At 38.6% G+C, this 27,110-nt stretch overlaps 1 protein-coding gene across 9 annotated transcripts in view; it reads left to right on the top strand.

The window, feature by feature from the left end:
• Nucleotides 1-27,110, top strand: part of COL12A1 (collagen type XII alpha 1 chain) — a 106,385-nt gene that overhangs the window by 50,096 nt on the left and 29,179 nt on the right. For all 9 annotated transcript variants that reach the window (XM_075414504.1, XM_075414498.1, XM_075414497.1 and 6 more), the window contains 24 exons: nucleotides 248-377; nucleotides 1,685-1,824; nucleotides 2,110-2,242; nucleotides 2,343-2,369; nucleotides 2,678-2,820; nucleotides 7,082-7,211; nucleotides 8,088-8,227; nucleotides 9,827-9,956; nucleotides 10,652-10,794; nucleotides 11,826-11,955; nucleotides 12,900-13,042; nucleotides 14,565-14,694; nucleotides 14,857-14,976; nucleotides 15,621-15,767; nucleotides 16,578-16,694; nucleotides 17,110-17,256; nucleotides 17,734-17,808; nucleotides 18,363-18,502; nucleotides 20,407-20,530; nucleotides 20,733-20,876; nucleotides 23,148-23,312; nucleotides 24,192-24,230; nucleotides 24,323-24,461; nucleotides 26,616-26,758. In XM_075414504.1, the coding sequence (XP_075270619.1) occupies nucleotides 248-377; nucleotides 1,685-1,824; nucleotides 2,110-2,242; nucleotides 2,343-2,369; nucleotides 2,678-2,820; nucleotides 7,082-7,211; nucleotides 8,088-8,227; nucleotides 9,827-9,956; nucleotides 10,652-10,794; nucleotides 11,826-11,955; nucleotides 12,900-13,042; nucleotides 14,565-14,694; nucleotides 14,857-14,976; nucleotides 15,621-15,767; nucleotides 16,578-16,694; nucleotides 17,110-17,256; nucleotides 17,734-17,808; nucleotides 18,363-18,502; nucleotides 20,407-20,530; nucleotides 20,733-20,876; nucleotides 23,148-23,312; nucleotides 24,192-24,230; nucleotides 24,323-24,461; nucleotides 26,616-26,758 (3,019 nt within the window). The remainder of the gene's footprint in view (nucleotides 1-247; nucleotides 378-1,684; nucleotides 1,825-2,109; nucleotides 2,243-2,342; nucleotides 2,370-2,677; nucleotides 2,821-7,081; nucleotides 7,212-8,087; nucleotides 8,228-9,826; nucleotides 9,957-10,651; nucleotides 10,795-11,825; nucleotides 11,956-12,899; nucleotides 13,043-14,564; nucleotides 14,695-14,856; nucleotides 14,977-15,620; nucleotides 15,768-16,577; nucleotides 16,695-17,109; nucleotides 17,257-17,733; nucleotides 17,809-18,362; nucleotides 18,503-20,406; nucleotides 20,531-20,732; nucleotides 20,877-23,147; nucleotides 23,313-24,191; nucleotides 24,231-24,322; nucleotides 24,462-26,615; nucleotides 26,759-27,110) is intronic.

Genomic DNA, 27,110 nt, shown 5'->3' on the forward strand with positions numbered 1-27,110 from the left:
CATCCTCTTTTCCAAAAGAATGAAGCAGTGGTAGATCCACAAGTAGTACTAGTATCTGAGACAACATGCTTTGCAAAGGGAGTTAGAAAATAGCACTCAACATTCAGGTGTAAATTTAGGGGTAAATGGCAAAATTTAGCGTGGAATAGTTTTCTGTTTTTCAGTACAGGAATTTCTGCCGTTTAATCAAATGCAGAGTCAGAAATAGAGCAATTTACAATTGTTAAGTCACTATTTTTATTCTTAGGTGGAAATCGACAGACTCAAAACCAGCACTACTCTCTCTGACCTTTCCTCCCAAACACTGTATAATGTGAAGCTTGTTGCTGTATATGATGAAGGGGAATCCCTGCCAATAAATGCAGAAGCAGTCACTCGTAAGTGTTCTTAATGACACTTCCTGTGGTTATTGTTTTGCCTTATGTTCTCTTTAAGTTATGTGTGTTGCAATATATTATGGAGTTTAGGTGGAACAGCTGAGCCTGCAAGCTGCAAAGAGGTGACAGACCAGCAACTGAAGCAAAATTATTTGTGTTTAGAGGCTGGAGGAGGAGTACACGGGTAGAATTAGTAAGAAAATACGAGGGCAGAGGAAAGGTTTAGCAAGCCTATGCAGGAATCCAGGAAAGGAGTAGGAAGCTGGGGCATATGCTAGAGGATTAGAGAGACATGATCTTACTTCTGATCCAAGAGAGTTTTTGTACCGTGGAATGCTAAGCCAGTCTGTACTTCTAGAGAATCATAAAGGCAGCATTGGAGTAATCTCAACAAAGAGAGGCAAGGAAATGCAGTTGCATAAAAGGTAAGAGCTGATCTCCAACCAAATGAGGTGACAGACTGAAAGGAGAGAGCTGATATCAGGGAAGCCATCATCCTGATATAGACTTATGATTTAAGAAAACAGCTAACCAGAAGAGCTAGAATAGAAATGAGCAATGTTACCTGCCCCTCACTCTGATGTGACAAAAAGAGAAAAAAACATGCATGTGCTCATCCTTATTTTTTTTCTTCTGAATTTTTCGTTTTGTAGCCTGGTGTTTAAAAATGTTTGAGAATTTTTTGCTTGCTTTTGTGCTAGCCTTTCATTCTATGGCTGTGGTTTTGTGTGAATGTGTGTGTAAGGAAAAAGAGGAAAGCTCTGCCAAAGAAATAATTTTTAGCTGAATTCTCTGGTTTTACCTGTGTACTCATTTCTTCCCAGTGGCTATAATATTTTGACTCCTTAACCTGCAGTTCACCTCTCAGAATTCTTTCTAAGCACGTGGTGTAGTTCAGTCATAACTTATTTGGCTTATATAAAGAATTTTAAGATCTGGAAGAAACTCATGCAGGAGCTTGATCTCTGTGTGTGGGAGTTCATAATCACTCTAATTCCAAAATGTAAGAGCTAGGACTTCAGCTGCTGTGAGTAGGCATGTGAGTTGTGACCTCTACTGAGGTCAGTAGAGCTATGTCTGTTTTATCAGGTGATGACCTAGTAAGGTGACATTATGAAGGATGATTTGCTTAGTGTAGGTGGGCTGAGTTGTACTACAGCATTTTATTGTAGTCATTAGAAGCATGGTAACAGAGAAATGAATCTTCCACATAATCTTCTAAATTATTTGTCTGAGTAATTCCTTGGTTTAACTGTATTTATTTTGTAGTTATGTTTTGTGTAATACTTTTCCTTTTCTCATAATAGAGCCTGTGCCAGCACCAGTCAATCTCAGAATCACAGACGTAACCACGAATAGCTTCAGAGGAACTTGGGATCATGGAGCTTCAGATGTCTCTCTATATAGAATAACGTGGGGACCCTATGGACGATCAGAAAAACAGGAGGTAAGAATAGATAGTCACCATAAGATTTTGTGGGCAGTCTCTCAAAAGGTGTATTTTTGAAGTCGGAAATGTAATTAATAAATGGCCTACAACTTTCAAGCCCACCTGTTGTGCTCAATGGAAGTTCAGTGAGAAGGTATAGAATGCATAATTACAGCCCCTTGTAGTGATGTTACTGTGTAAAAAATTACTTATTTATATCCCACTCTGTTTCTTTATTTCGGGTTGTTAGTTTTGCATTTATTTATTTTTTTTACCTTTTTTTTTTTTTAATTTCTCCACAAGACTATCTTAAATGGAGATGATAATAGTTTGGTCTTTGAAAATTTGAATCCAGATACATTATATGATGTCTCTGTTACTGCCATCTATCCTGATGAATCAGAAAGTGATGACCTCATTGGCAGTGAACGAACATGTAAGTAAATAAAGGGTTTTTGCATGTTGTTATTCATAGCTATTATATCAGACGGCATACATGTACAAGAATTCTGAAAACTCTTTCTACTTTTTTCTAGTACCTTTGATACCTATCACCACACAAGGTAAGAATCTGAATTTCCAGGTATAGTATTATTAAAGAATACCGACAGCTATCTTTTTCTAAACTGAGGAGTGTTGACATTAAAAAGCTGAATCACTTTATAAATATTATTGTGTATTTGGAAGAATACTAGACACTAGATTACCACATGTTCATTATTTTACAAACATTACAGTTTATGTTGTCTTGTATTTAATACATTCTGCTCTTGGTCAGGCATTCATGCAGCCTTAAAAGTATGAATGAAGTGTATGTCCCTGCTTCTTGCTTGAATTACATATTTGTTCTTTTCTTGATTATGTTTCTCAGCCCCAAAGAGTGGACCACGAAACCTTCAGGTGTACAATGCAACTTCACACAGTTTGACTGTGAAGTGGGATCCTGCCAGTGGTCGAGTGCAGAGATACAGGATCATTTACCAGCCTATCAGTGGGGATGGCCCTGAACAGTCGGTAACTAATTTTGAAGTGACATAGTTATTCAACCTTTAATGATAGTTCTGCAAAATAATCCATTGGAATAATTTATTTTCAAAGCACAACAGTGTGTATATTAATCTCCTTTTAGGTGAAGATTTATATTTACAGTGAAGAAGTATACATTCCCACCTTTTTCCAGGAGAGAATGCTCTTTATGAAGCAAAAATGACTTGGATATAGCCTTTTTTTCTTGAAAATCACAGCCTGCTTTCTTGAAAATCACATAATCTATAGATATAACTATAATAAAGTTAAAATGTGTTGAGGAACAAGTCAATCAGCAGATGAGACTAGAAGTTACAGATATATAGTCATAGAATCCTAGAATCATAGGTTGGATAAGACCTCTAAGATCATCAAGTCCAATCATCCACCCAACACCACCATTCCTACTAAACCATATCCTGAAGTGCCACATCTACAGGTTTTTTAAACACCTTCAGGGATGGTGACTGCACCACCTCCCTGGGCAGCCTGTTCCAGTGCCTGACCACTCTTCCAGTAAAGAAATTTTTCCTAATATATAATCTAATCCTCCCCTGATGCAACTTCAGGCCATTGGCTCTCGTCCTATCACTAGGTACCTGGGAGAAGAGACCAACACCTGCTTCACTACAACCTCCTTTCAGGTAGTTGTAGAGAGCAATAAAGTCCTCCCTCAGCCTCCTCTTCTCCAGACTAAACAGCCCCAGTTCCTTCAGTTGCTCCTCATCAGACTTGTTCTCCAGACCCCTCACCAGCCTTGTTGCCCTTCTCTGGACACGGTCCAGCAGCTCAATGTCTTTCTTGTAGTGAGGGGCCCAAAACTGAACATAGTACCCCAGGTTTGGCCTCACCTGTGCCAAGTACAGGGGCACAATCACTTCCCTACTGCTGCTGGCCACACTATTCCTGATACAAGCCAGGATGTCGTTGGCCTTCTTGGCCACCTGGGCACACTGCTGGCTCATGTTCAGCCGGCTGTCGACCAACACCCCTAGGTCCTTTTCTTCTCGGCAGCTTTCTAGCCACTCCTCCCCAAGCCTGCAGCATTGCTTGGGGTAGTTATCACAACAATCAATAATAGGAACTACCACGGCTACTTCCACAGTCCAGAATTTTCAATTGTTTTCATAGTGTGGTTCATGTGCTGTCATAGGGACTTTGCCATGGAACATACTGTGGACAGCTGAGACTGTCTCTTGTAGAATAATAGAATCATAGAATGGTAAGGATCGGAAGGGACCTTAAAGATCAACTGGTTCCAACCCCCCTGCCATGAGCAGGGACATATTCCACTAGACCAGGTTGCTCAGAGCTCCATCCAACCTGGCCTTGAACATTTCCAGAGAGGGGGCAGCCACAGCTTCTCTGGGCAACCTGTTCCAGTGTTTCACCACCCTCATGGTGAAGAATTTCTTCCTAATATCTAATCTAAATCTGCCCCCTTTCAGTTTAGAGCTGTTCCCCCTTGTCCTATCACTACACACACTTGTGAAAAGTCCCTCTCCATCCTTCCTGTAGGCCCTGTTCAGGTACTGGCAGGCTGCTATAAGGTCCCCCCGGAGCCTTCTCTTCTCCAGGCTGAACAGCCCCAACTCCCTCAGGCTGTCCTCATAGGAGAGGCACTGCAGCCCTCTGATCATCTTTGTGGCCCTCCTCTGGACCCGCTCCAACACATCCATGTCCTTCTTATGTTGGGGGCTCCCGAGCTGGACACAGTACTCCAGGTGCAGTCTCATGAGAGCGAGGTAAAGGGGCAGAATCACCTCCCTGGACCTGCTGGCCACACTTCTCTTGATGCAGCTCAGGATACTGTTGGCTTTCTGGCCGCAAGCGTACATTGCCGGCTCATGTTGAGCTTCTCATCCACCAGTACCCCCAAGTCCTTCTCCTCAGGGCTGCTCTTGAGCCACTCTCCGCCCAGCCTGTACTTGTGTTTGGGATTGCCCTGACCCACATGCAGGACCTTGCACTTGGCCTTGTTGGACTTCGTGCAGTTCACGCAGGCCCACCTCTCCAGCCTGTCAAGCTCCCTCTGAATGGCATCCCTTCCCTCCAGCATGCCAACCACACCACACAGCTTGGTGTCATCGGCAGACTTTCTGAGGGTGCACTCAGTCCCACTGTCCATGTTGCCGACGAAGATATTAAACAGCACCGGCTCCAGTACTGACCCCTGAGGCACACCACTCGTCACTGGTCTCCACTTGGACATCAAGCCATTGACTGTAACTCTTTGTGTGCATCCATCGAGCCAGTTCCTTTATCCAACTAGTGGTCCATCTGTCATCTCTTACCACGCTAGGGACAGGATAACTGCCCAGAAGCAGCAGCTGCAAAACCAAATCCATGCAAACCAGATGCTAGGGAAGTCTTTAATGTATTTTAGTGTTTTTTATTGTGATTGAGCAGCTGTAATGATAGGGAGAGCCAGTACTTTGTGATCAGCCAGTTTTCCCTATGTTGTCAGCAAGAGCTGTGTTGACTACTGACGGCCTACGCAACACAGCCTGGGAATGGTAATTCAGTCAGCCTGTTTATCAGAAATGTGTGCTGCTTAAAAATGCCCTGTTCTGCAGTGGGAGGCTGTTGTGGTTACTGCCAAATGACTCAGAGGAACAGTCTCAGACGAAAACCACACTCATTTATGTTGTTCCTGTAATCGGAGATCACACATGTTCAGAAGTATATCTAGGAATGTTTAGAATCGGTTGGATACGTATGCACCCATTTTTACTCTCTTCTGAACAACATGCATTTGAGTTGAGGTAATTGAACTGTTGACTGAATTGAGTAGTTGAATGAAGTTTAGTAAGAAATCACTAGAAGAAAAAGGAACATCGGTATGGTTAATGAATATCTGTAACTAGTTGCTGGTACTGGAGTAAAAAAAAGAATTATGGGCATTCTGTTGAAATTTGTGCAACTAATATACTTAATTATTCACAACTGGATAGAGTCCAGCAGTGGAAGTCAGAGAATACACCTCTTTTTGAGGAGACCATACAGAACACTCATGCTCTCTTGATGGCATTTTAGTGTCTATCAAATAATTCTCTGCCGTATGATAGTAATTCCTTCTCTGCTTTTTGTGTTACTGTGATATTTGATTAAACTGTGGATGCTGGGTAGATAGACCCAGAACAGAATTTATGGAAGATTTTTATTTCTCTGTCTGACATTTAATGGCTTCAGCACCAAGAAACATCACAGGTGATTTGAAGACAACTTTGCAAAAACTGCATGCCAAAGTCCAGGGACCATCGTGGTCATTTAGGTTCAGGTTTTGAAAGGCAAACAGATACTAAAATATGGAGGTAGCCATGATGGGATGTTAAAGTTTTTATGCTTTGAGCTGAGCTTTTGTACACTTCAGTACAAACAAAAAGTTTCCTTGTAAATTAATCTACTTCTATGAAATGTGAAGAAGTCTAAATGCTTGCTTATTATCAGTTCATCATCAGAAGCTTTTGAGTGTGATGAAAAATGTATTAGCTGAACAGGCTTTGAAAATGTGCAGATAGTCTTAAAAGTACAAAGGATGATCTTGAGCAAGTGTAATTTCACACAGTTAAAAACCAAAAAGCTTATGAATCCCAAGTGCTGAACATCAAAGTATTAATCTCAGTGCACTGTAAGTCTTCTGCTTGGTGGAGATTATGATCACAGGTTTATAAGTAAAAAGAAAAAAGAAATATGTAATGGTTTTAGATTCTTAACAAAGACGTTTTTAGAAGCTGAAGTATCATGCTGTAAAATTTTTGAAACCAAGGAGAGATAATGTTGATATCATATCAAATATATTAGGGATCTACAGAGTGTTGTAATTTTTTCCATGCTTGCATTCTACCTGAGAGTGGAGCATAAAAAGGCCAATTCGAAGTCTGTCAAAATGAATAAAAGACTCTCATTGATTTCAATATGGTATAGTCAGAGGCAATGCAGAGAAACAGCTCTTTGCTGGCATAGAACTGGCAGTTGATATATACTTGTGATTATATGGAAGTTTGGAGGTGTTAAAGAATACTGGCTTTGTGTCACTAGACTCTTTCTAAACTTGCTAAGATTAGTATGTACTAAATATTATTATTTTTCAATGTCTACTGCCAGTGTCAGTCACAAGAGCATTGCGGCATGATAGATCACAGCGTTTTCCACTCTGCATCAAATGCTTACATTCTTCACCATAGCAGTAAGCATAAAAGTGGCAGCACAAAAGGAATTTTAACCTTTTTCTTGTGTTTTACTGCAGACTATGGTTGGCGGGCGGCAGAACAGTGTGGTGATACAGAAGCTGCAGCCTGACACACCATATGCTATTACTGTGTCATCGATGTACGCAGATGGTGAAGGGGGGCGAATGACAGGACGAGGCAGAACCAGTAAGTAACTCCTTGGAATCTGCTTATTAGGTGCAAAAAACAATATTGATGTAGAGCTTTTCAAATTCGATGAGAAAAATTTCTTGTGGTGAGATTCGTCCCATTTGTATTTGTCATTTGTCCTTTGGGTTTCAAGTATCTAAAGTAAGAAAGCCTGTCAGTCTATGGGCTGTAGAAAAACCTTGGACCACTACCTTAGACCAGATGCCCAGCTTTCAAGGCTGAGAGAAACCCTGATGCTACTGTGGAACATCTTCCTCATTTTAATCTGTTTAATTGTCTTCTTATGCCACACCTTAAAGCATCTGAAGGCATGTGACTCCCATATATGTGCTGTTACATAGAAGTTTATAATTTTCCTGTCAGCACCTTCAGTTCAAAGGCTGACATTTACAGTGTGCACTTTGAGACTCCACGATTTTATGCTGATAGCATTGTTTTGATCCTGTATAGAAAGCACTGAGTGATTTGTCACCAGAGGCACTTCAGGCATTAAAAACCAATTCACTATTTTAAATTGATTAATTATTTAAGTATAAATTTATTAATTAGTTTGTACTTAGTTTACTTTTGAGCCTGTAATGGAAAGTCAGACATAACAATGTGTTTGGTGAGGAATGAGGAAAACAATCCCAATGAATTCATCTTAGAAGTCTAAAAGAGTGTCCAGAAAGGATTTTTTTCTTACTAGACTTAGCATTCTTTATGCTGTTGGATGGGGCTGATGTGTTCTGATTAATGAAGACAAATTTAACATCAACTATTAAACCTGTTGTTTTTTAAAATTTTTTGATTATACATGACATAGGCATGATCTGACGGCACAGGTGAGAGAATGTGGTTTGACATTTCTGACAGCCCATTGATCTGTTTCAGAACCTCTTACTACTGTGAAGAATTTGCTGGTTTATGACCCAACCACCAGTACTCTGAATGTTCGATGGGATCATGCAGAAGGAAGTCCTCGCCAGTATAAAGTGTTTTATGGACCTACTGCTGGAGGTGCAGAAGAAATGGTAACTATATTGTGTGGATTTCACTGACTGTCTTGGATAAATTGCAGCTCATGGTGCTAGTGAGAGAAATACTGCTGAGTGAAGTGGGTCTTGTTTGCCTATGCACTGGCTTTTTTCTGTTCATAACTACCCTGGAGAAAATGCAGAGCACCTCCATGAAAGTCCGTTACTCCCATATGTGTTACAAATGTTTGATATTGTATAGTAGATCTTCAGTGATTAGTTCTTAGCAAAGGGCTTTAATACCACACACAATTTTTTGTTTATTTATTCTTAGGGCAGTGCATGTGAATATAAGGCTGACTTTAGGGTGTACAAAACAGTCTTGAAAATGGGAACCCTTGTTGCCGACTGGGGAAATATTATTCTTTCCCACTTCTGTTTCTTTTTCTGTATCTGTGCAATGTGATGTGCCTGTGAAATGAGGAGTACATGAATTGCCACTGTTTTAATAGCATCTAGAGAGCTACTGGTGATAAATAGTCTTAAATGCTGTGGAGTTTTACTTTCTAAATTAGCTGCTCATTACTTCTTGTCATTAGCATGTTGTAGTGTTATGTAAAGCTTATTTTTTTAATTTTGAAAGTGACTTTTTGAGGCCTGTACACTGCTAAATAGTAGTCATTAAAGAGATCACTGCAGATTCTGCTACTGTTACTAGCAGAACAGGATTTGGACCCAAAAGTGAACATAGCTGTAAGGGATCGTATAGGAGAGCATAGGACTTAACAACTATTTTTGTTAAGTCCAAGACAGAACCTTCTTGAAAGGCAATTCCAGGAGATCATAGAATCATAGAAAGTTTTGGGTCGAAAGGAACCCCTAGAGGTCATCTAGTCCAACCCCCCTGCAGCGAGAAGGGACACCGCTAACTAGATCAGGTTGCTCAGAGCCCTGTCCAACCTGGTCTTGAATGTTTCCAGGGATGGGGCCTCCACTACCTCTCTGGGCAACCCGTTCCAGTGTTTCACCACCCTCATTGTAAAGAATTTCTTCCTTATATCCAGCCTAAACCCACCCTGTTTTAGTTTAAAACCATTACCCCTCGTCCTGTCACTGCTGTCTCTACTAAAAAGATTGTCCCCATCTTTCCTATAGGCTCCCTTTAAGTACTGAAAGGCTGCAATCAGGTCTCCCCACAGCCTTCTCTTCTCCAGGCTGAACAAGCCCAACTCTCTCAGCCTGTCCTCATAGGAGAGGTGCTCCAGCCCTCAGATCATTTTTGTAGGCCTCCTTTGGACCCGCTCCAACAGTTCCATGTCCTTCTTGTGCTGAGGGCTCCAGAGCTGAACGCAGTACTCCAGGTGAGGTCTCACCAGAGCAGAGTAGAGGGGCAGAATCACCTCTCTCGACCTGCTGTCCACGCTTCTCTTGATGCAGCCCAGGACACAATTGGCCCTCTGGGCTGCCAGCGCACATTGCCGGTGAGATTGAGATACCAGGAACCCTGTTACTTCAGGCTTCACCTTTTCTAAAGTTTTTGTCACATCCAGTCTAGAAGTGAGATGTGGTGGAGGAGAAAGGGAGATACAAAATAGTTTAAACTTTTTGCCTATTTATGCAAATATCATGTCCTTACCTTTCCTCTTAAATTTGTAGACCACAGTACCAGGAAACACAAACTATGTCATCCTGAGGAGTCTTGAACCCAACACACCTTACACTGTAACTGTGGTTCCAGTTTTCCCCGAGGGGGATGGTGGACGTGTCTCTGACACTGGAAGAACTAGTAAGTAAAATAGTCCTTTTCGAGAAAACGTTATGATTTTTTGTGAGTGGCTCAGATGATTAGAAATTTATTTTGCATCAAATATGGAAGATCATTTTCCCCAAAGCTAAAATGTAAGTGTAAGAAACTCTGTTCACCTGCTTGGTTATGGTTGCAGCCTCTTAACTTGTTCCGTTTATTTGTGTATTCGAGTGGAGGCTTTCAGTCCACTTATCTCAGGCAAACTCAGCTCTTATGTTGTGCAGTGAACATACTGTTTACTTCCAAAAAATGGTAAAATTGTAATTGTAGTGCCAGTAGCAATACTGGTAAACAAATGGCAAATCCAAATGGTTAATCCATGCTAACGTCCATACCATGTACTTAAAATTTTCCAGGGAGTCTGAGCTCCAAATGTCAGCATGAACTAAAATATGTGGGTTGTGTCTACTTTTCATACATGTCTGATCAACAGTAGAGTAGCAAAGTGTTGTGATCATACCTTCAATTTGCACTGTAAACTCTGCTGCCTGGCAGGGACGTTTGTAAAGACTAATAGATTCTTAGATTTGTAGATTGTGGGGTAACAAAAGTGATACGTTTATCTTGGGCTGATGTGCTTTTTAGCTTCCTTTGAGCACTGTTATAAATTCAAGAAGAACTAGAACTTACGTAAGCAACTTTGCAAAACTGAATTTAAATTATCCTTTATCTAGTGGAGAGAGGAACACCAAGAAACATTCAAGTTTACAATCCCACACCAAACAGCATGAATGTCCGATGGGAACCTGCTCCAGGTCCAGTACAGCAATACAGAGTTAATTACTCTCCACTGTCTGGCCCAAGGCCATCAGAATCTGTAAGTAATTTAGTTTTTGTACGATTCCTTGTAAGTGTGTGGAGGATATTGCTTCCGGCAAGGAGTGTAGAACAATAATAATAAACTCAGGCCAACTGTCTGCCCAGGAGTGCCCCTGCTGAAAACACTGTGTCTACAGAATTTTAGTCCCTTGGAAATAAATGCTTAATTTGGTGAAATAAAAGAAATAAGAAATAAGAGTCTCCCATTTAAAACTGAGTATTGAGGATTGAGTGCCCTTTATCATATTGCAGGTAAAGATAAGTTGAAATAAATCCTTTTTTGTTTTTTTTATTTTGAAAAATATTTACTAGGAAATGCTGAATTATGAAACCAGATGCCAAGTTTATGTAATTTTACCACTAAAACACCTGTTTACCCCAAATCATTAATGTTTCGGTAGATCTTGGTGAGCGAAGTCTAAATATGGGTAAAAAATTGCCCTCCAGATGTGAAGTAAGAGTTCTCAGATTTCTTAGCAGTTTTAGAGCTAAGCCTGTGAATGTACTCACACAGATTGTACACCCATATTGTACATGTACAGATAATTATGTTTTTATGTAAGAAAGTGTAAGAATTTTTTAATGAAACATTGCATCCGTAAAGTGAAACTGCATATTACTTCACACATCAGTGGGAACCCGTGTATTAGTACCTGTTACAAAATGTCCTTTATATGTCAGTATACCATGACAGAATTTACTTTTTTGATTTCTGTTCCTGAATGTTTCTTCTCTTTTTCTATTCTCTATATTATTTTTTTCCCTATTCTATTTTCTATTATTTTTAGTAAAATGTAAAAAATAACAATTCCATTTGCAGAATGAGAGCTCCTTATGTATTTACCATGTTTTTGCAGCTGCTCTTGAATTTTTATCAATATTCTTTGGGCATTTCAAATTTGTGTTATTTTTCTTGGAAAAAGTGCAGTGTGATCAATTTTTCTAAATTTCATTCACATTGTTCATGGTAACAAGACATGGTATAAACTGAAGCTTTTTTTATATAGGTCCCTTTTGTTTCTGTTTTAGATCGTGGTACCAGGCAACACTCGTGATGTGATGCTGGAGCGCTTGACTCCTGACACGGCTTACTCAATAAATGTTATAGCTCTGTATGCCGATGGAGAAGGAAATCCAAGCCAAGCACAGGGAAGAACATGTAAGAGGCAGTCAGTACTTGCTTGCTGAAATACGTGTCAAAATTAGCGTGTGGAGAATTTGTAAAATTGGTTGCAATCACAAATAATGTAAGCCACTCAGTGCAACTCTGAGATCACTGCATCTGAATTATGGCTGAAGCAATTACAGGCCTCCATGAAAGGGAGCTTTTGCTGTGTTGTCTGGCAGCTGTGGTACATGCATAATCACCAAAGTATCTCACTTGTGAAATAAGCCTAATTTGAAAGTTTGCATTTAAAAGCTGTTCTTTAAAATGTGATTATAGATAAATAGCAATTTGTCTTTTTGGGAAAAAAAAAAAAAAAAGCACATTAAGATGGGTAGAATTTGCTATCAACAAAAAAAATGTGCTTCGTGTTGTGTCTTATGTGATAATTGTGTATGCCAACCTCTCCAGATATGTGTTTTTTACTGGAGATGCCTAAACACTAAAACCTCCTTGTTACAACTTTGTTTGTGGGATCTTGGTTGGCTTACACCTGTCTTCTTTAAAATTAATTCTTGAAACAACGTGTAAAGAAAATGCCTATGGCAATAAGCAGTCACCTCTATTATGCTGCTTCTATGCTTTCTCTATTAAATCCCCATATTCATCTAAAACTTGCAGATGTGACAGGCTGTAGTTGTACTTGTCTGCAAGAGTCTGAGAAGCAGGATATGTGTAGATGCTCACTTTGCGTGTCCCTCTGATGTTTTCTCCCTTCAATACTGCTCCAGTTCCTCCAGTTACGGCCCTATTTCTATTTAAGGCCCTCAGGCACTGCCATATTATCATTGACTATATCTACCTGTATATATTTATTCAGGGTTTCAGGGAGGGCCCTTAGCTTTGGCTTCAGGGCAGCATTTGAATCAGTGAGAGTGAAACTGGACTGGATCCAGCAAATCATGCTCTATACAAACTTCTGTGTTTTCTCTCCTTAGTGCCTCGCAGTGGTCCAAGGAATGTCAGAGTGTTCGATGAGACCACAAACAGCCTTTCTGTACAATGGGACCATGCTGATGGGCCAGTCCAGCAGTACAGAATCATTTATTCACCCATTGGGGGAGACCCTATTGATGAATATGTAAGTTCTGTAATTCCTTTGTAAGCGCTGAGATGTCCTCAGCTGATTCTTTAGGCTACAGAAAAACAAAGACGCCTCTTTTACATGTAGTACGCTTTATATGCTCTATGGGTTCTTTGGTCATTGTTGTCAATGCTTGAGAAGCCATGGTTTATATGAAACAGTTTTTTTTTCTTTCACAAAGGTGCAGAACATATACAGGTTAATGAACCATCTTGTGTGTTGAATATGTGAGTCCTATATTAATTAGAAGATTCTGGGCAGAACCTACTTCCTGACATTTAGTTCAAACGTTGTGCTACAGTGAATAGCCATCTATTAGTTCATACTCTATTCATTATGAAGTCAGTGTGCTAAGATACAGAATAAACATAAATCTGCATTCTATAAATTGAAAAGATTTGGCAGAGTTTAATAAGAAAGCACTGGTAACTTTGGTACAGCATCTAACTTGCTTTTGTAAGGTCCAGTATGAACTGTAAGCGTTTGTGTTTAATTTCCTGCAGCTTAATGATAGCACAAGTTAATCTGATGCTTATAAAAGTCTCTGAGTGTTTATAGCAAAGCCAGACTCAGATCCTATAAAGGTCAATGGCAGAATTCCTGCTGACTGCCACCAGTCAAAATGTAACGTGTATAGAGTGCTATTTAAATGCTGTTACTGCTTATATGTTATTGCATAGGGCATGCTGAAAATTCCCTGTTTGAAAATTCCCTACTGGATCTGTTAATCAGGACACACATATTTTTGAACACACATATCCTCTTTACAGACAAGATTGGACATTTCATAAAAATAGCAAGTCTCAAACAACTGAAATTTTTTATCAAGTAATAATGGAAAATGTTGACTGGGACACGGTTTTGAGACGGATGCCTCAAGTTACTTTCAGTAGCTTCAGTGCTTTATGGCCACTTTATGGAGCAGCATCACTTTTTGGATTATACCTACCTTTTGATTAGAAAAGATCAGTAGTGCGTGGCTGCACCAGGAAGTTGAGGAGATTGAGGGATGCACAGGCACATTTTTACAAATCAAAATAGTTAGAGCTTCCTTCTCAGACTAACTTGTTTCTTCCAGGAAAATGATATCCTAAGATGAGGATAATGAAAAGGTAGAAATGGAACTGATGACTAGCGTGAATGACTTTGACTTCCATCCCCATTTTAGGAGTTTTTTCCTCCCTTTTTCTGTCTCCAAACACATCATCATGACTTTTTCCTTTTTATGAGGGAACAGTACTGAAATCTTGGTAAGGAACTGCAGCATCTCAGTCTGATGTGAGGATAGGGACTGAAGAGTCAATCTGGTTTACCTTTTTGTGCTGATCACAGTGTCTTATAATTTAAAACAACAAATACTAATAATTGTTTATAGGCTTTAACCTTTAAGATATCCTGAATGACTTTATCTACAGTGGATATAAAAAAACCATGCCAAACAATTTTTTAGTTAGGTTACTGTCATTATTGTTCAGTTACAGGACTGAGATTGTTTACCTCTGTTTCTTTTGTGCTCTAGACAACAGTTCCTGGGATAAGAAATAATGTGATACTACAACCACTGCAATCAGATACTGCATATAAAATTACTGTTGTGGCTGTGTATGAAGATGGAGATGGTGGACAACTGACTGGAAATGGCAGAACTGGTAATTAGTTTTAATATTGCATATTCTTTTTAAAAATTAAGGTACATGTTCATAGAGGACTCTAACATTGTTAATGTTTCATTATGCTAATTACATCTTTACAATGTAAGTTTCTAGAGGCTGAAAAATAGTCACTAGTCTAATCAGAGTGTTTTTCTTTAGTTGGCCTGCTTCCTCCTCAAAATATGTATATAACTGATGAATGGTATACACGATTCAGAGTTTCCTGGGATCCTTCACCGTCCCCTGTTCTTGGCTATAAAATCGTATACAAACCTGTGGGTAAGAAAACCTGCTCATTATGAATATACCACCTTCAGAACAGCGAGTGGCTAATGGGAGATCAGAATAGAAATCCTATGTATTGTGAAATGTTTGTGTTAAAGGATTTATTTATTTTTTTGTTTACTGGTTTTGATGGAATCTTAAGTCTTATTATCAGTATTTTATAAGAAGTACAAACTATCAAATACAGTGTTTCATACGTTCAATTACAGAGATTGAATCATATGGTTGAAATTTAATACAGTGACTATAGATAAAGTCCTGGACCAGACTTGGTTTTCCGCTCTTTAATATTTCTTGTCCTTCTGAGGATATGAACGGGTGTATTGGAGATGAGTATTGGACAGGTATTTAGGTACTAATGTCCTTCAGAACCTTTGTTTCATGTGACAGTGAAACAATATGCATACCTTTCTAGAAGTTAAAGTAAAAACACACATTGCACAATAGCTTGTAAAGCTATGTGTATGTTCTGTTTGCAGCAGTCTAATATGCTAAAGTTTAAGAAATTAGTACATTTTTTAGAAAAAACTAGTTTAACACTCAATGACGTATAAAAGATGGTGGATAGTTTTGTAGCTCACCTAATCATGAATCTTTCTCTCTCTCTGTACTTCCTTAATGCTTCCTTTAAATTCAAGGTTCAAATGACCCCATGGAGGTTTTTGTGGGAGAAGTGACTTCCTACACCTTGCATAATCTATCTCCCAGTACTACTTACGATGTGAATGTTTATGCCCAGTATGATTCTGGAATGAGCATACCTTTGTCAGATCAAGGCACTACATGTAAGTCAAAAGAATTTTGTTGTAGTCATGCTAGATATGTGCGCTGATCTGAGATAACGTTTATTAAGAGAGGATTTTTAAGGCTGGTTGTTAGAAAGTCTGAGTATTCTCTCGTGGTGAATACTTATCATCTGTCTATGATGTAGATCTTAAAAACACTAAGCTTGGAACAGTAATGGAAATACAGTTTTCAGTAATGATTTGATGATATAAAATTTTCTAGTCTGCTTCCTAAAGTTTTATTCATCTATAGTTGGAGTCAATCTTTAACTGTCTCCAGCGTACTACAGGATTTAACCATGCTAAGCAGGTCTAGGCTTTTTGCTACTCTGCTACTCTGCTCACAGGAAAGTCCAGTGATTGAAACTTCAGCTTTTCAGAAGGAGATGGTTTTGTTGATGGCCTCAGCTAAGAAACTTGTAAAAATTTCTTCAGTTAAGATGAATCAAGCATCTGGAGTTTTGTAGACTCAGTACATTCTTTTCTTACTGCCATATATATGAGTCAGATTCTGATTTTGGGAAGTTTCTTATTTCATAAAGAATTCAACTTCATGTGAAAACTTGTAAAATGAACTGTGGCCCAATATGGGAAAGATATCAGACGTTGGGCCTTTGTGAATAGGTAGGCTGGGATCTCTAGGGCTTAACAGAAAAGGAAGAGATTTGACTAGAACCGCTCTTTCCTGATGCGAGTATTTTAAAAAATCAAGTTCTGGACCAGGACTACTATTATAATTTTCAGTTTGACGTGCTTCATGCATTACATACTACTTTCCAGAGGACAATTTTTCTCTTTCTCTGTTCACAGTATATTTGAATGTCACTGACCTAACAAGTTACAAAGTGAGTTGGGATACTTTCTGTATCCGATGGTCACCTCATCGGTCAGCAACTTCCTACAGACTGAAGCTAAACCCAGCAGATGGTAAGTGCAATTATTTTTTGCATTTTCTGGAAACATAATTCTCTTATTTCAATGACAGCACCACTTACTTGGGATGGTGGCAAGCACCCACCAGAAGTCATAATACATCTGGTTGAGCTTTAAAGGCTCTGAACATAACATTTTTTCTAGAGTGGTGAAAAAGCTGCAAAGAGGGAGTACTGCTTATTGTCAAGTTAACTTTCATTAGAGGGGATCTGCTAGCTACCTGGGTTTCATATGTACACTGCAGTGTTACTCTCCAGTATGCTTCAGGGTGCATAATCACCACATAATCCTGGTCTAGAAAGGCTTTAAGGGACAAGAAGACTGTTGTCCAATTTCTACACTTATTTGTACACATATTAAAAGGGAAATGGTGGGTTCTGACTTTCTTTCCTTTGGGCTTTTTTGACAGGTTCCAGAGGACAGGAAATCACAGTACGTGGGTCAGAAACGAGCCATTGTTTTACTGGCCTCTCACCAGACACAGAGTACAATGCTACCGTCTTTGTTCAGACCCCTAACCTTGAGGGACCTCCAGTGTCTATGAGGGAGCGTACCGGTAGGTAATAGATGCTGTGAACCTCAAGTTTTGGCTGTAGAATTTGTCTTGTTTCAGCTGTATAACTTGTCTTGCTCTTAAATGGCTTTCAAAAGCTCTTTTAAGTGATCTTCTTTCCTCTTTCTCTCAGTGTAATGTCAACTGGAGTTTATGAGGGAAAGAGAAATTCTTACACTCTTCTTCAAACTAAGTATTTCCTAGCACTTTGATAATGCATCCATTTTTCATCCGAGTGCAGTGTTACTCAGCTCATGCAAAAGTGTTCCTGTTATAATGAAATCATGTACCTTTATTTTAACAATAGCTACAATCTCATTATTCTTGTAACACAAGAAGTTTTTCCTTGCCAATTATACATTGTTTAGGTTAGTGAGAAAAGATTAGAATATTTCTGTGTGGTAATATAACACATAATCTAGAGTTTTGCCTTGACTGAAATAATTTATCTGGAGTTAAATAATTCTAATTTCATTTCAGTTCTCAAACCTACAGAGGCACCAACTCCGCCACCTACTCCTCCTCCACCTCCCACGATCCCTCCAGCTCGGGATGGTATGTTTATTTGTAAAATTATTCAGTATTTTTATGTAGTTGCTGCACTGCTTCAGAGTTCAATTCTTTTTTTTCATAAATTTAAATAGATTTAAAACTAGCATGGCATTTTAGGGAAATGAAGTTTGAGATCAGTTTCCTAATGCCATCCATTTGCTGTTGAGCTTTACTAGACTTCAACATTTGCTGGTCTAGAACAACAAGGTGCATACATTTAGGACAAAAATTCATGATATTCTGTAGCTCTGCAGCAAGTCTGTGAGTCTGTCTGCCCTCAGCAGACAATTTACGTTTTATGGTAGCTGCCAAGAAAAAACTAATTTAAATCATTTACATTTGATTCTTGATCTCTTCCTCATTTCTTGAACTTTTCTTTGAAAATTTTTAATAAATGATTTTGTGTTGAGCATTAGCCATCTGCCATGTTGTCTGCATGGTAATAGAAATTTGCTGAATGTTTGCCATTCTTGAATTTTCAAATTTTGAAGCAACGCTCTTTATTTCACAGTGATATGATTGATGTGTTTAAAGTGTTCCTTTTCCTGGTCTTTCAGTGTGCAGAGGTGCCAAAGCAGACATAGTGTTTTTGACTGATGCTTCCTGGAGTATTGGTGATGATAACTTCAACAAAGTAGTGAAATTTGTGTTTAATACAGTAGGAGCCTTTGACTTGATTAATCCTGCTGGAATCCAGGTAGGCTTGTTACTTTCATTGGGTACATCTTGGAGGGAAATTGAAGATGAAGCTGGATTACTAAATTTACATCTGATTTTTTCTTTCTTCCAGAATGCTGTTATTTTTTTTGTATTAGATTGTTGTAGAACAAGTGTGTACGTGTGTGCGTGTATAATTATTTATGAAATATATTGGTCATTTTGTAAATACAGAGGGAATCAAGTTTATCCTGAGACGTTACTATTCTGAAAGACAGAAGTTGTAGTGTGTGGGAATCCTCCAGGCAGGGAAATTGGGGTGATGTATGGTTAATTTTATATTTTTGTTTCTTTGTATAGGGCATCAACAACTGGTGCACTGCCTAGTTGGTATGCGCTAGGTTTTATCTGTGTCGTATCAGAAATCTGTTTTGGGGTCAGTCTGACTGTTGAGTGAGGGTTACGTTTTAATTTCTCAATGCAAGAAAGGAGTCTGGTGCATGTAGAGTCCAGCTGGCTTGCTATTAGCCTTGCTGAGCTGCCTAGCATCCCTCTGCAGTAAGTAGGCAGATTGCCTTCGAGACAGACACATGCAGAAGTCTGTTCATCCCATCTTAAAGACAGACTACGTGGTTTCACTCCACAGTGGGCACAGTGAAAGTATGAAAAGGTGTAAAGTTAGTCCTCTTAATGAATTAATGCATTTTCAAAGAGTAAACAGTAATAGCTGACGAGGAATAGACTTTCAGGATTTCTGAGCTGATCATAGTTATGTCAATGATGTTTCCTGCCAAGCTTCTTACTGTAAGCCTTGCACCATTACTGGTTTTCTTCTGCTTATGGAAAGCTGGATGAAATCACTGTCTAGGTTCCCACAACCATTTCTCTTTCACTAGATGAGGTGAATGATGTGGGATGTGAGAGATTTTCATACAAGGTATTTCTGGAGCATTGCAATGACCTGCATGTGCAATGCATTTTCCTTGGTTAGAAGCCTGAAGGGTTGTGGGTGGGTTTTTTTGGGGGTTTTTTTTTGTTTGGTTTTTTTTTGTGGGAGATTGTGGGAATAATTTTCCCCAGTAACTATAAAAACTATGTACATTGTTCATGAACTACCTTTTATCTTCTAGGCATGTTTTTAGCTCTTTGATTCCCTATCTTTAACTCTCTACACATTTTTAAGGAAAAGATTCCTCTCATAGTTTGCTGTGTCTAGAGAAGGCCTAATATAGGTGACAGAGACATGCAAATGCTAATATTTAATAAATTATCTAAGTCGCATGCCTCTTGCGATAGTTGCAACAATCTCGGGTTTTGAATTGGATATTAATCATTTAAAAAGGGGAATTTACTTCAATAAATGTGAATATATACATACAGAGATGTCTATTCAACATGAAATTAGTATACTGTAATATTGCAATTTTGCAGGTTATCAAAAGGAACAAAATAAAGTATATATATAATATTTTAAGATTATTTCAGAATAAACATGTACTGATTGTATTCCAGTATTTAAGGCAAGAGAGTACACAATTTTGTATATATCCAACTTTATTGACACTCTATTGCCAATTTATTTTTGTATTTCCTAAAAAACCCCAAAAACCTGGAAGAGGTTTTGTAGATACTGTGCATCTTGCTCAGCAGAGAATAGACACTATATATACTGCATCATAGCAATAGCAATAATTTAGTCATATGTATTTAAAGTTCTGTCGCATTTCATACATGAAAGACAAAGAAAGAAAAAGTGTTGTGTGCACATTGCTGTGATGATATCTATGTATGTAAATATGTATGTGTGTGCATAATGGTACATATATGAAAAAGATTTTTCAATTATTTAATGCCTACTAATATACCACAATACATATTTCAGTGGACAGAGTTGCTCTGAATGACGAGGTATGAGACTGAACACTGTGATATATTCCATTTCAGGTTTCATTTGTGCAGTACAGTGATGAGGCAAAATCTGAATTTAAACTGAATACATTTGATGACAAGGCCCAGGCCCTGGGAGCTCTTCAAAATGTTCAGTACAGAGGAGGCAACACAAGGACAGGTAATTCTAAGCAGTAATTATATTTCTTTAAGATAAAAAGTTTTCAGAAACTGCCTCATTCTCCTAATATTGCATGGCTAATGAATTGGGGTTTTATGTTCTACTGTTTTAGCTATGTGGCTGTTGCTCTTTCAAAGTAAAGTAAGGGATTTCTTCTCTTGTGGACCATACGGCTGACTTCTTGTTCATGGTGCAATTGCAGGCAAAGCCCTAACATTTATCAAAGAAAAGGTTTTGACTTGGGAGAGTGGCATGAGGCGAGGTGTTCCCAAGGTACTTGTTGTTGTCACAGATGGTCGGTCTCAGGATGAGGTGAGGAAAGCAGCAACTGTCATACAGCACTCTGGTAAGCAATTCACAGTACCTGGCTGTTTCGTTTCCTTATTTGTTAAGCAATGCAGTTACAAGTGGTGCTTCAGTTATCTGGAAAACCTTTACTCATCGTTTGTAGCCTCAGAAATGAATTCTAAGTATTTGGGAAAAACACAAAAGTATTTAAAGAATTTAGACTTTCTGGACCAGACTTAACTTTTCTTTCTGTAGGTTTTTCTCTGGGGAAGGATGTGGCTTCCCAAAGCTTTCAAGTAATTCCTCCTGTGTAACTGTTTCATAGACATGACTTTTGGTTACTTCTTTCTCTCCTTGCTTTGTGAACCCCAGGGATCATTGTGAAGTAACTGTACTCCATGCTGGTGCTCTTCATGTCATAGGCCTGGCTTTTTGATCTTTAGGTTTTACCTGGTATAAACCAAGTAAAATCAGTTAAAACCAGGATCTCCAGCTAAAGTAACTGCTTTTGGAGGAGTTGGGCCTGAAACGACTCCTTCATTGCCTTTTGAGCTGAGAAGCATTGCACTTCCGTTTCAGATTTGCTGAATCTGGCTTATGTGAATCTACTAATCTGTTCCTGTCCCTGCACTCAGCAGTTTTGCATTTCAGTGCAGGAACCACCTGGAATCCTGTTTCCTGAGTAAAGAGGTGTTGTACTTACTTATGAAAATCAATGACATGTAAACAAAGTGGTCATCTTCTCTGCCTCTGTGATCTGAAGGAACCAGCTCTGTCTAGATGGTTTCTAAAGATGTTTGGCTACCCTATTGATAAAAATGTCTACAGTCTCCTTGAATAATCTGCTTCAGTGCTGAATACCCTAATAGGTGGAAAGCTTTGCCTCACATTTCACCCAAATGTTTCTTCAGACTACTCAAACTATTGTCTTCTTTTCATTTACCTAGTTAAACAGGAAAGCAGTTGATGACTGTCCACAGTAAAGGGCCTTCATGTTTGAAGCCTGTTGTCATTTCCTCTTTCTGTCTTCTCTTTTCTAGACTAAACAAAACCATTTCCTTCAACCTTATGTTGATCACACTTTCCAAACCTCTTATCAGTTTTTCTGTCCTCTCTGCTTGCTTTGGTTTCTTTGCATCTTAAATGTCATGCGCAAAGCTGGACAGAGTATTTCAGCCAAAACTTCACCAGAACTAGCTACAGAGGAAAAATTATCTTCTTTTTGAAAAATTAAAAATGTAAATACTGGTAGCTTTATCTTTTGCAATAAATGTAAATTCTGCTTTCAGCCTCCAGCCAGCATTTGCAGTGTCTGTCCTGTTTCTTGTCAATGAAATTTTGTGGAAGATTTTTTTCTATATAGTGCTGAATAGTGCGGTGATGTTTTTTTTCTTCAGTGTTTTCTGGTATGGCAAAGAGAGGTCAAATTATCACACGGAGGCTTAGGTGGAGAATGGAATGGGTGAAATGAGTCAGACACAAAATTCTGTAAAAGCTAGAAGATAGCAGAAAACAAAAATTTGTCATAGAAGAGGAGGAGATGCTAATTTAAGGATTTGAAGAGGAAAATCACCATGACAAAGGAAGAGATTATGCTGTTACACCTGGTGATATGATTAAATTCCAGGGTCTGGGTTCTTCTCATTTGCCTTAAGCCATCTAACAACTAAATGTCTAGTCTAAGGTTGTCATGTAGGGTCCATTTATGGCTAGTGAAGAGAGCAACAGATAAACATCTACAGACCACGGCTTCTTCTGTCCTGAAGTTAGTGTGTTAGGGAGGAGAGATGAATTGCATTCTGAATCTGCCTCTGTCTGTCTGTTGATTATAGAAGAAGACTAGACAACTAGCTTAGACTTGTTCCTAACTGAGAAAGTAAAATTTGGTGAGATGAATACCACCCTAAGAAAGTGAAAGAGAAACTGAGAAGCGTGAAATGCATGAGACAGATAGCAACTGATAGAGAACTGCATAACTAATAGTCTGCACAGAGATTTTGGACACAGAACAGATTTATGATGCTGTAGAGTTAAGAAAATTGTACATTTTGTATGAAAGAGTGAGGAGACTATGTAGTCAAGGCTGTGTGAGATTGGATAATGCCCAACAAAAATGAATGAAGGAAGGAGGAGAAAGTTTTGAAAGAAATATGCAAAAATCAGTTCAATCTCTCCTGAGGATGTTCAGAATGTATACTCGTAATGAAGGCCAGGTAAAAGACTAAGTAGAGACTGAGAGATCAATGATAGTGATGGTTTGTGAAATATTGACTTGAAGAATCATGATGTATGTTTACTACATTTCAAGTAACAAGTGTGATTTTTACAGGCTTCAGTGTTTTTGTGGTTGGTGTGGCTGATGTAGATTACAATGAGCTGGCCAAGATTGCCAGCAAGCCCAGTGAGCGTCATGTATTTATTGTTGATGACTTTGATGCCTTTGAAAAGATTCAAGATAACCTCGTCACCTTTGTGTGTGAGACAGCTACCTCAAGTGAGTAGAAGACATCGTTTTCCATTTTCCCAAATTAATACATTTGCTTATATACTACTACAGTTGCCATCCCAATTAAGGTACATCAAAAGAATTGTTCATATATAAAAGTTGGGTTTTATAATATCTGGACATAGTTTAAGGGAGCAAGTTACTTTTTTAAAGTTTTGAAGTAGGTATTATATTTTCTGTAATCTTGTCTCACATTTCAAAAGTGCTGGTATAACAAAAGGTATAACAAAACCAGAGTAACAGTCAGTGTGAACTGCTGTTCTTGAAGTAGAATGATGCCTAATGTCAACCAGGGGGGCATAACAGGTGCCTTATTTACCACTGGTCTAGGGATGCTGAAAAGGTGCAGCTATAGCGTGTGATGCTGTTTCAAAATAATCTAAATAAAGTTCAGTTGTTTACTCAAGTGAAATCCTTCTATGGCAAAAATGAGACATTCTCAGGACTGTCATGTGCAACTGTGTACTCCCTGACTCCCTCATCTGCTGGCTCCTGAGGAGCCATATAAATCTGCAGTTTTTCCTTGTGAATCTGACAGCTGTTATGCAGCCTGACTCATGCCTTAAACATTTATGGAAAGACTGTGTCATTGTGCTCCTTTCTTCTTATGAAGAAGACTTTTAAAATGTTTGGGGGGTTCATCTGGGGGGGACATACAACCTGTCACGGTAGGAATATCCTACTAAAAGTAACGAGTGAAGGTTTTAACAATACATCTACTACAGAGCAGAATGCGGTATGACAAAAGTTAGCTGATAATTAATAATAACACAGACTTTTTGGTCATAAAGCTTTCTGAAGTATATATATGTTCATATCCTGTTAGGTTTTATAGTTCTGAGTTATATGTTGCTTCATGTCTTTTAGCTTGTCCTCTTATTTACTTGGAGGGATATACTTCACCTGGTAAGTAACTGTCTAATATTTTGGCATAGGTTTATTTGTGTCTTTACAGCTCTACAGTGTTTTTATTTTTTATTTTCTCTCCGGATTTAAAGGTTTCAAGATGCTGGAATCATATAATCTGACAGAGAAGCATTTTGCTTCTGTACAAGGTGTATCGCTGGAATCAGGCTCTTTCCCAAGCTATGTAGCATATAGACTCCACAAAAATGCCTTTGTCAGCCAGCCAATACGGTAAGTAAACCTGGAAGACACTTATTTAGGGCAAGCAGGTGAGAAAGGATTAATAGAGTTTGTAGATGATAGCATTAATATCTTATGGACGATGCATTTATTAGATGTTCTTTTTATTGGACTCCAAGAAATATACTCCAAAGAACATTTATCTTTGTTCTCATTAAATACTAATCTAGTTCTTCCATTGTGATCTGTTCACTATTAATCCAGTTGCTTAGTGTTGTTTTTAGGAGATTATGTTTCTTAACTATTTGAGTTGCGTATAATCCAGAGTTTGTCCTTGGGCAGTTGAACAACAACTACTTTAGTACAACAAGCTCCACATTGCTGGAGGCAAATGGTTTCAATATGGAGGGATAAGCACGACTTTTTGCAGGGGGATCATTCACACTGCAGTAGGCAGCACATTGGCGCCATTGATTTAGGGTAGTTTCTCCGCTCCTTGAGTTGCTGTATTTGGCAAATGGAATGGAGTTTTCAAGGGCCTGTGGTCTTAGAGCTTGGGTATAGAGGACTAATAGATGGTCATTCTTTCCGATGTTTTCACACACACAAAAAAACTCAGTTAGCAGTTAGTTTTGCTAAGAGGAGAACAGTACCTCTCTTTTTCTTTTCACATTTGTTCCTCTGCCATCTGTTTAAGCAATTTTCAAAAAAGCCATTCTGAGTCAGAGGAGATGCCTAAAGATGGCCCATTGTTTCTATTAAATTTAAGGAATTTTAATCTTCTTTTCATACAAGCCTTTGAAATCTTCTGCGGTCCTGCCAGACTGGGTAAAGATCAACTCACAGGCACAGGAGCTGAGGTGTATGAAGAAAAAATTTCTTTTTGCCAGTCATTTCAGCTCACAACTTTAAAAGTGAAGGACTGGAGGACCTTTTGAGTTCATTGTCGTACCATTGTAGCTATGGGGGTGATAGATCTCTGACAGCCTGGATTTTTATGATCTAGGGAAGTACAGATAATCCATCACTGTGATCTTGTTTTGCAACTCTCTTACATTAAGATTAAACTTGCATTTAGCAGGGTAAGATGATAAAAAAACAGACTTGCTATTTATTTATTTTTTTAAGAATGTTGTGATATATAGTCTGTTGCCTGCTGTAACAAGTGGAGTACACTTGCCACAGTATTCTGGGCAGTCACTTTTCACGAGAAGCCAGAAAATAAAAATCACTTCAGAGTGGGTCAGCACAGCAACAAAAGCATCCTGATCCTGGTGGCGCAGTTGTTTCCTTATCCAAGATAACTTGGTATCCGAGTTTTAAACAGTGTCACTATGTCTATTGTAATATTTTCTTTCTTGCACTGTGCTGCATGGTGTTGTTGAATTAAGTGATTGTGCTATTATTGCAGAGTGTCCATAGCTGTAGGGGTGCATTAGCTTTGCCTAGAATACAGAGCAGCTTCTCGCTTTATTTTAAGGTTTCTATGTTTATACTCATGAGGCCAAATCCCCTTCTCAGTTCCATTATGACAGTTAAGGAGAAGCAGAAGCTACTTTCTTTCTTGCAGATCGCTTCATGCATTCCCCCCTTCCCCTTCAGAAAATATTGGAGGCCGTTTAATGCATGTTTTTATTTATTTTTTGCTTTCTGTTTTTTTGACGTCTGGCAGTCTGAACATCATAAATCTAAACCTCAGCCACTGATGAGTGAGGTGGAGCTCAAGTACATCACCAATTGCAGGGAATACATTAAATATATCCTTCATTGTATCTTTGCCTGAAGGGCGGCAATAGTTAAGTGCTGTTTTCTGTTGCTTCTCTAAAACAGGCCAGATGAAAAAAGAATAAAGCTGTGGTCCTATTTTCTGTACTTGTCATCAAGGAATTTAAAATATGTGTAGTTTATGCAGAATCTTGCCACAGGAATACATCTCCAAGAGTTCTTGGTCACATTCTGCCTTCCACCATAACCATGGTGCCTGGGCCAATTGAAGACAGGCTGTGAGTTCATGTTAAGTCACCCAAGGATTTTTATCACAAAGTTCTTTTCTATTTGAGAGAGTAGTTAAATTGCCCAGTTCTGTTAAGCACTGTGGTTTCCCTATTATTCTCATGTCTTTTCTTTGAAAAAGAGCAAGTGCTGAAGATCTCATTTTCCTCATGTGTTTCTATGTGAAAAAATGTCCTCATATTGTCTTAACAGGGAGATTCACCCAGAGGGACTGCCACAGGCATACACTATCATTATGTTATTCCGTCTTCTGCCTGAATCCCCCAACGAGCCTTTTGCAATTTGGCAGATTACAGACAGAGATTACAAACCACAAGTTGGAGTTGTGCTTGACCGTAAGGATTATTTTGCTTATTGCACAGAGAATTTATATAATACATTACTTTGCATGCATTCTTCCCAAATATTTCCAAAACCAAAGCATTCTTACATGATAAAAGGATTATATATGTTTAGTTTAATTTTTTTTTTCTTTTTACTTTGTACATCAATTATTTTTTCAGCTAAGAATAATTCAGCTAAGCTTCATTTCAGCTTTCATCTAAAACCAAAGAAATATACATCTATGTACTTATGGGTCAGTAAGACCATCTGTAATCTGTGTTTACCCATTTGAGTGGTATAATACATTTTATCCATAAGTGTACATTTAGGCTGGTGGTTTCAGTAATATGTATAAAAAGTTAT

Source organism: Opisthocomus hoazin, chromosome 2 (genome assembly GCF_030867145.1).
Source record: "Opisthocomus hoazin isolate bOpiHoa1 chromosome 2, bOpiHoa1.hap1, whole genome shotgun sequence".
Classification (NCBI taxonomy): Eukaryota; Metazoa; Chordata; class Aves; order Opisthocomiformes; family Opisthocomidae; genus Opisthocomus; species Opisthocomus hoazin.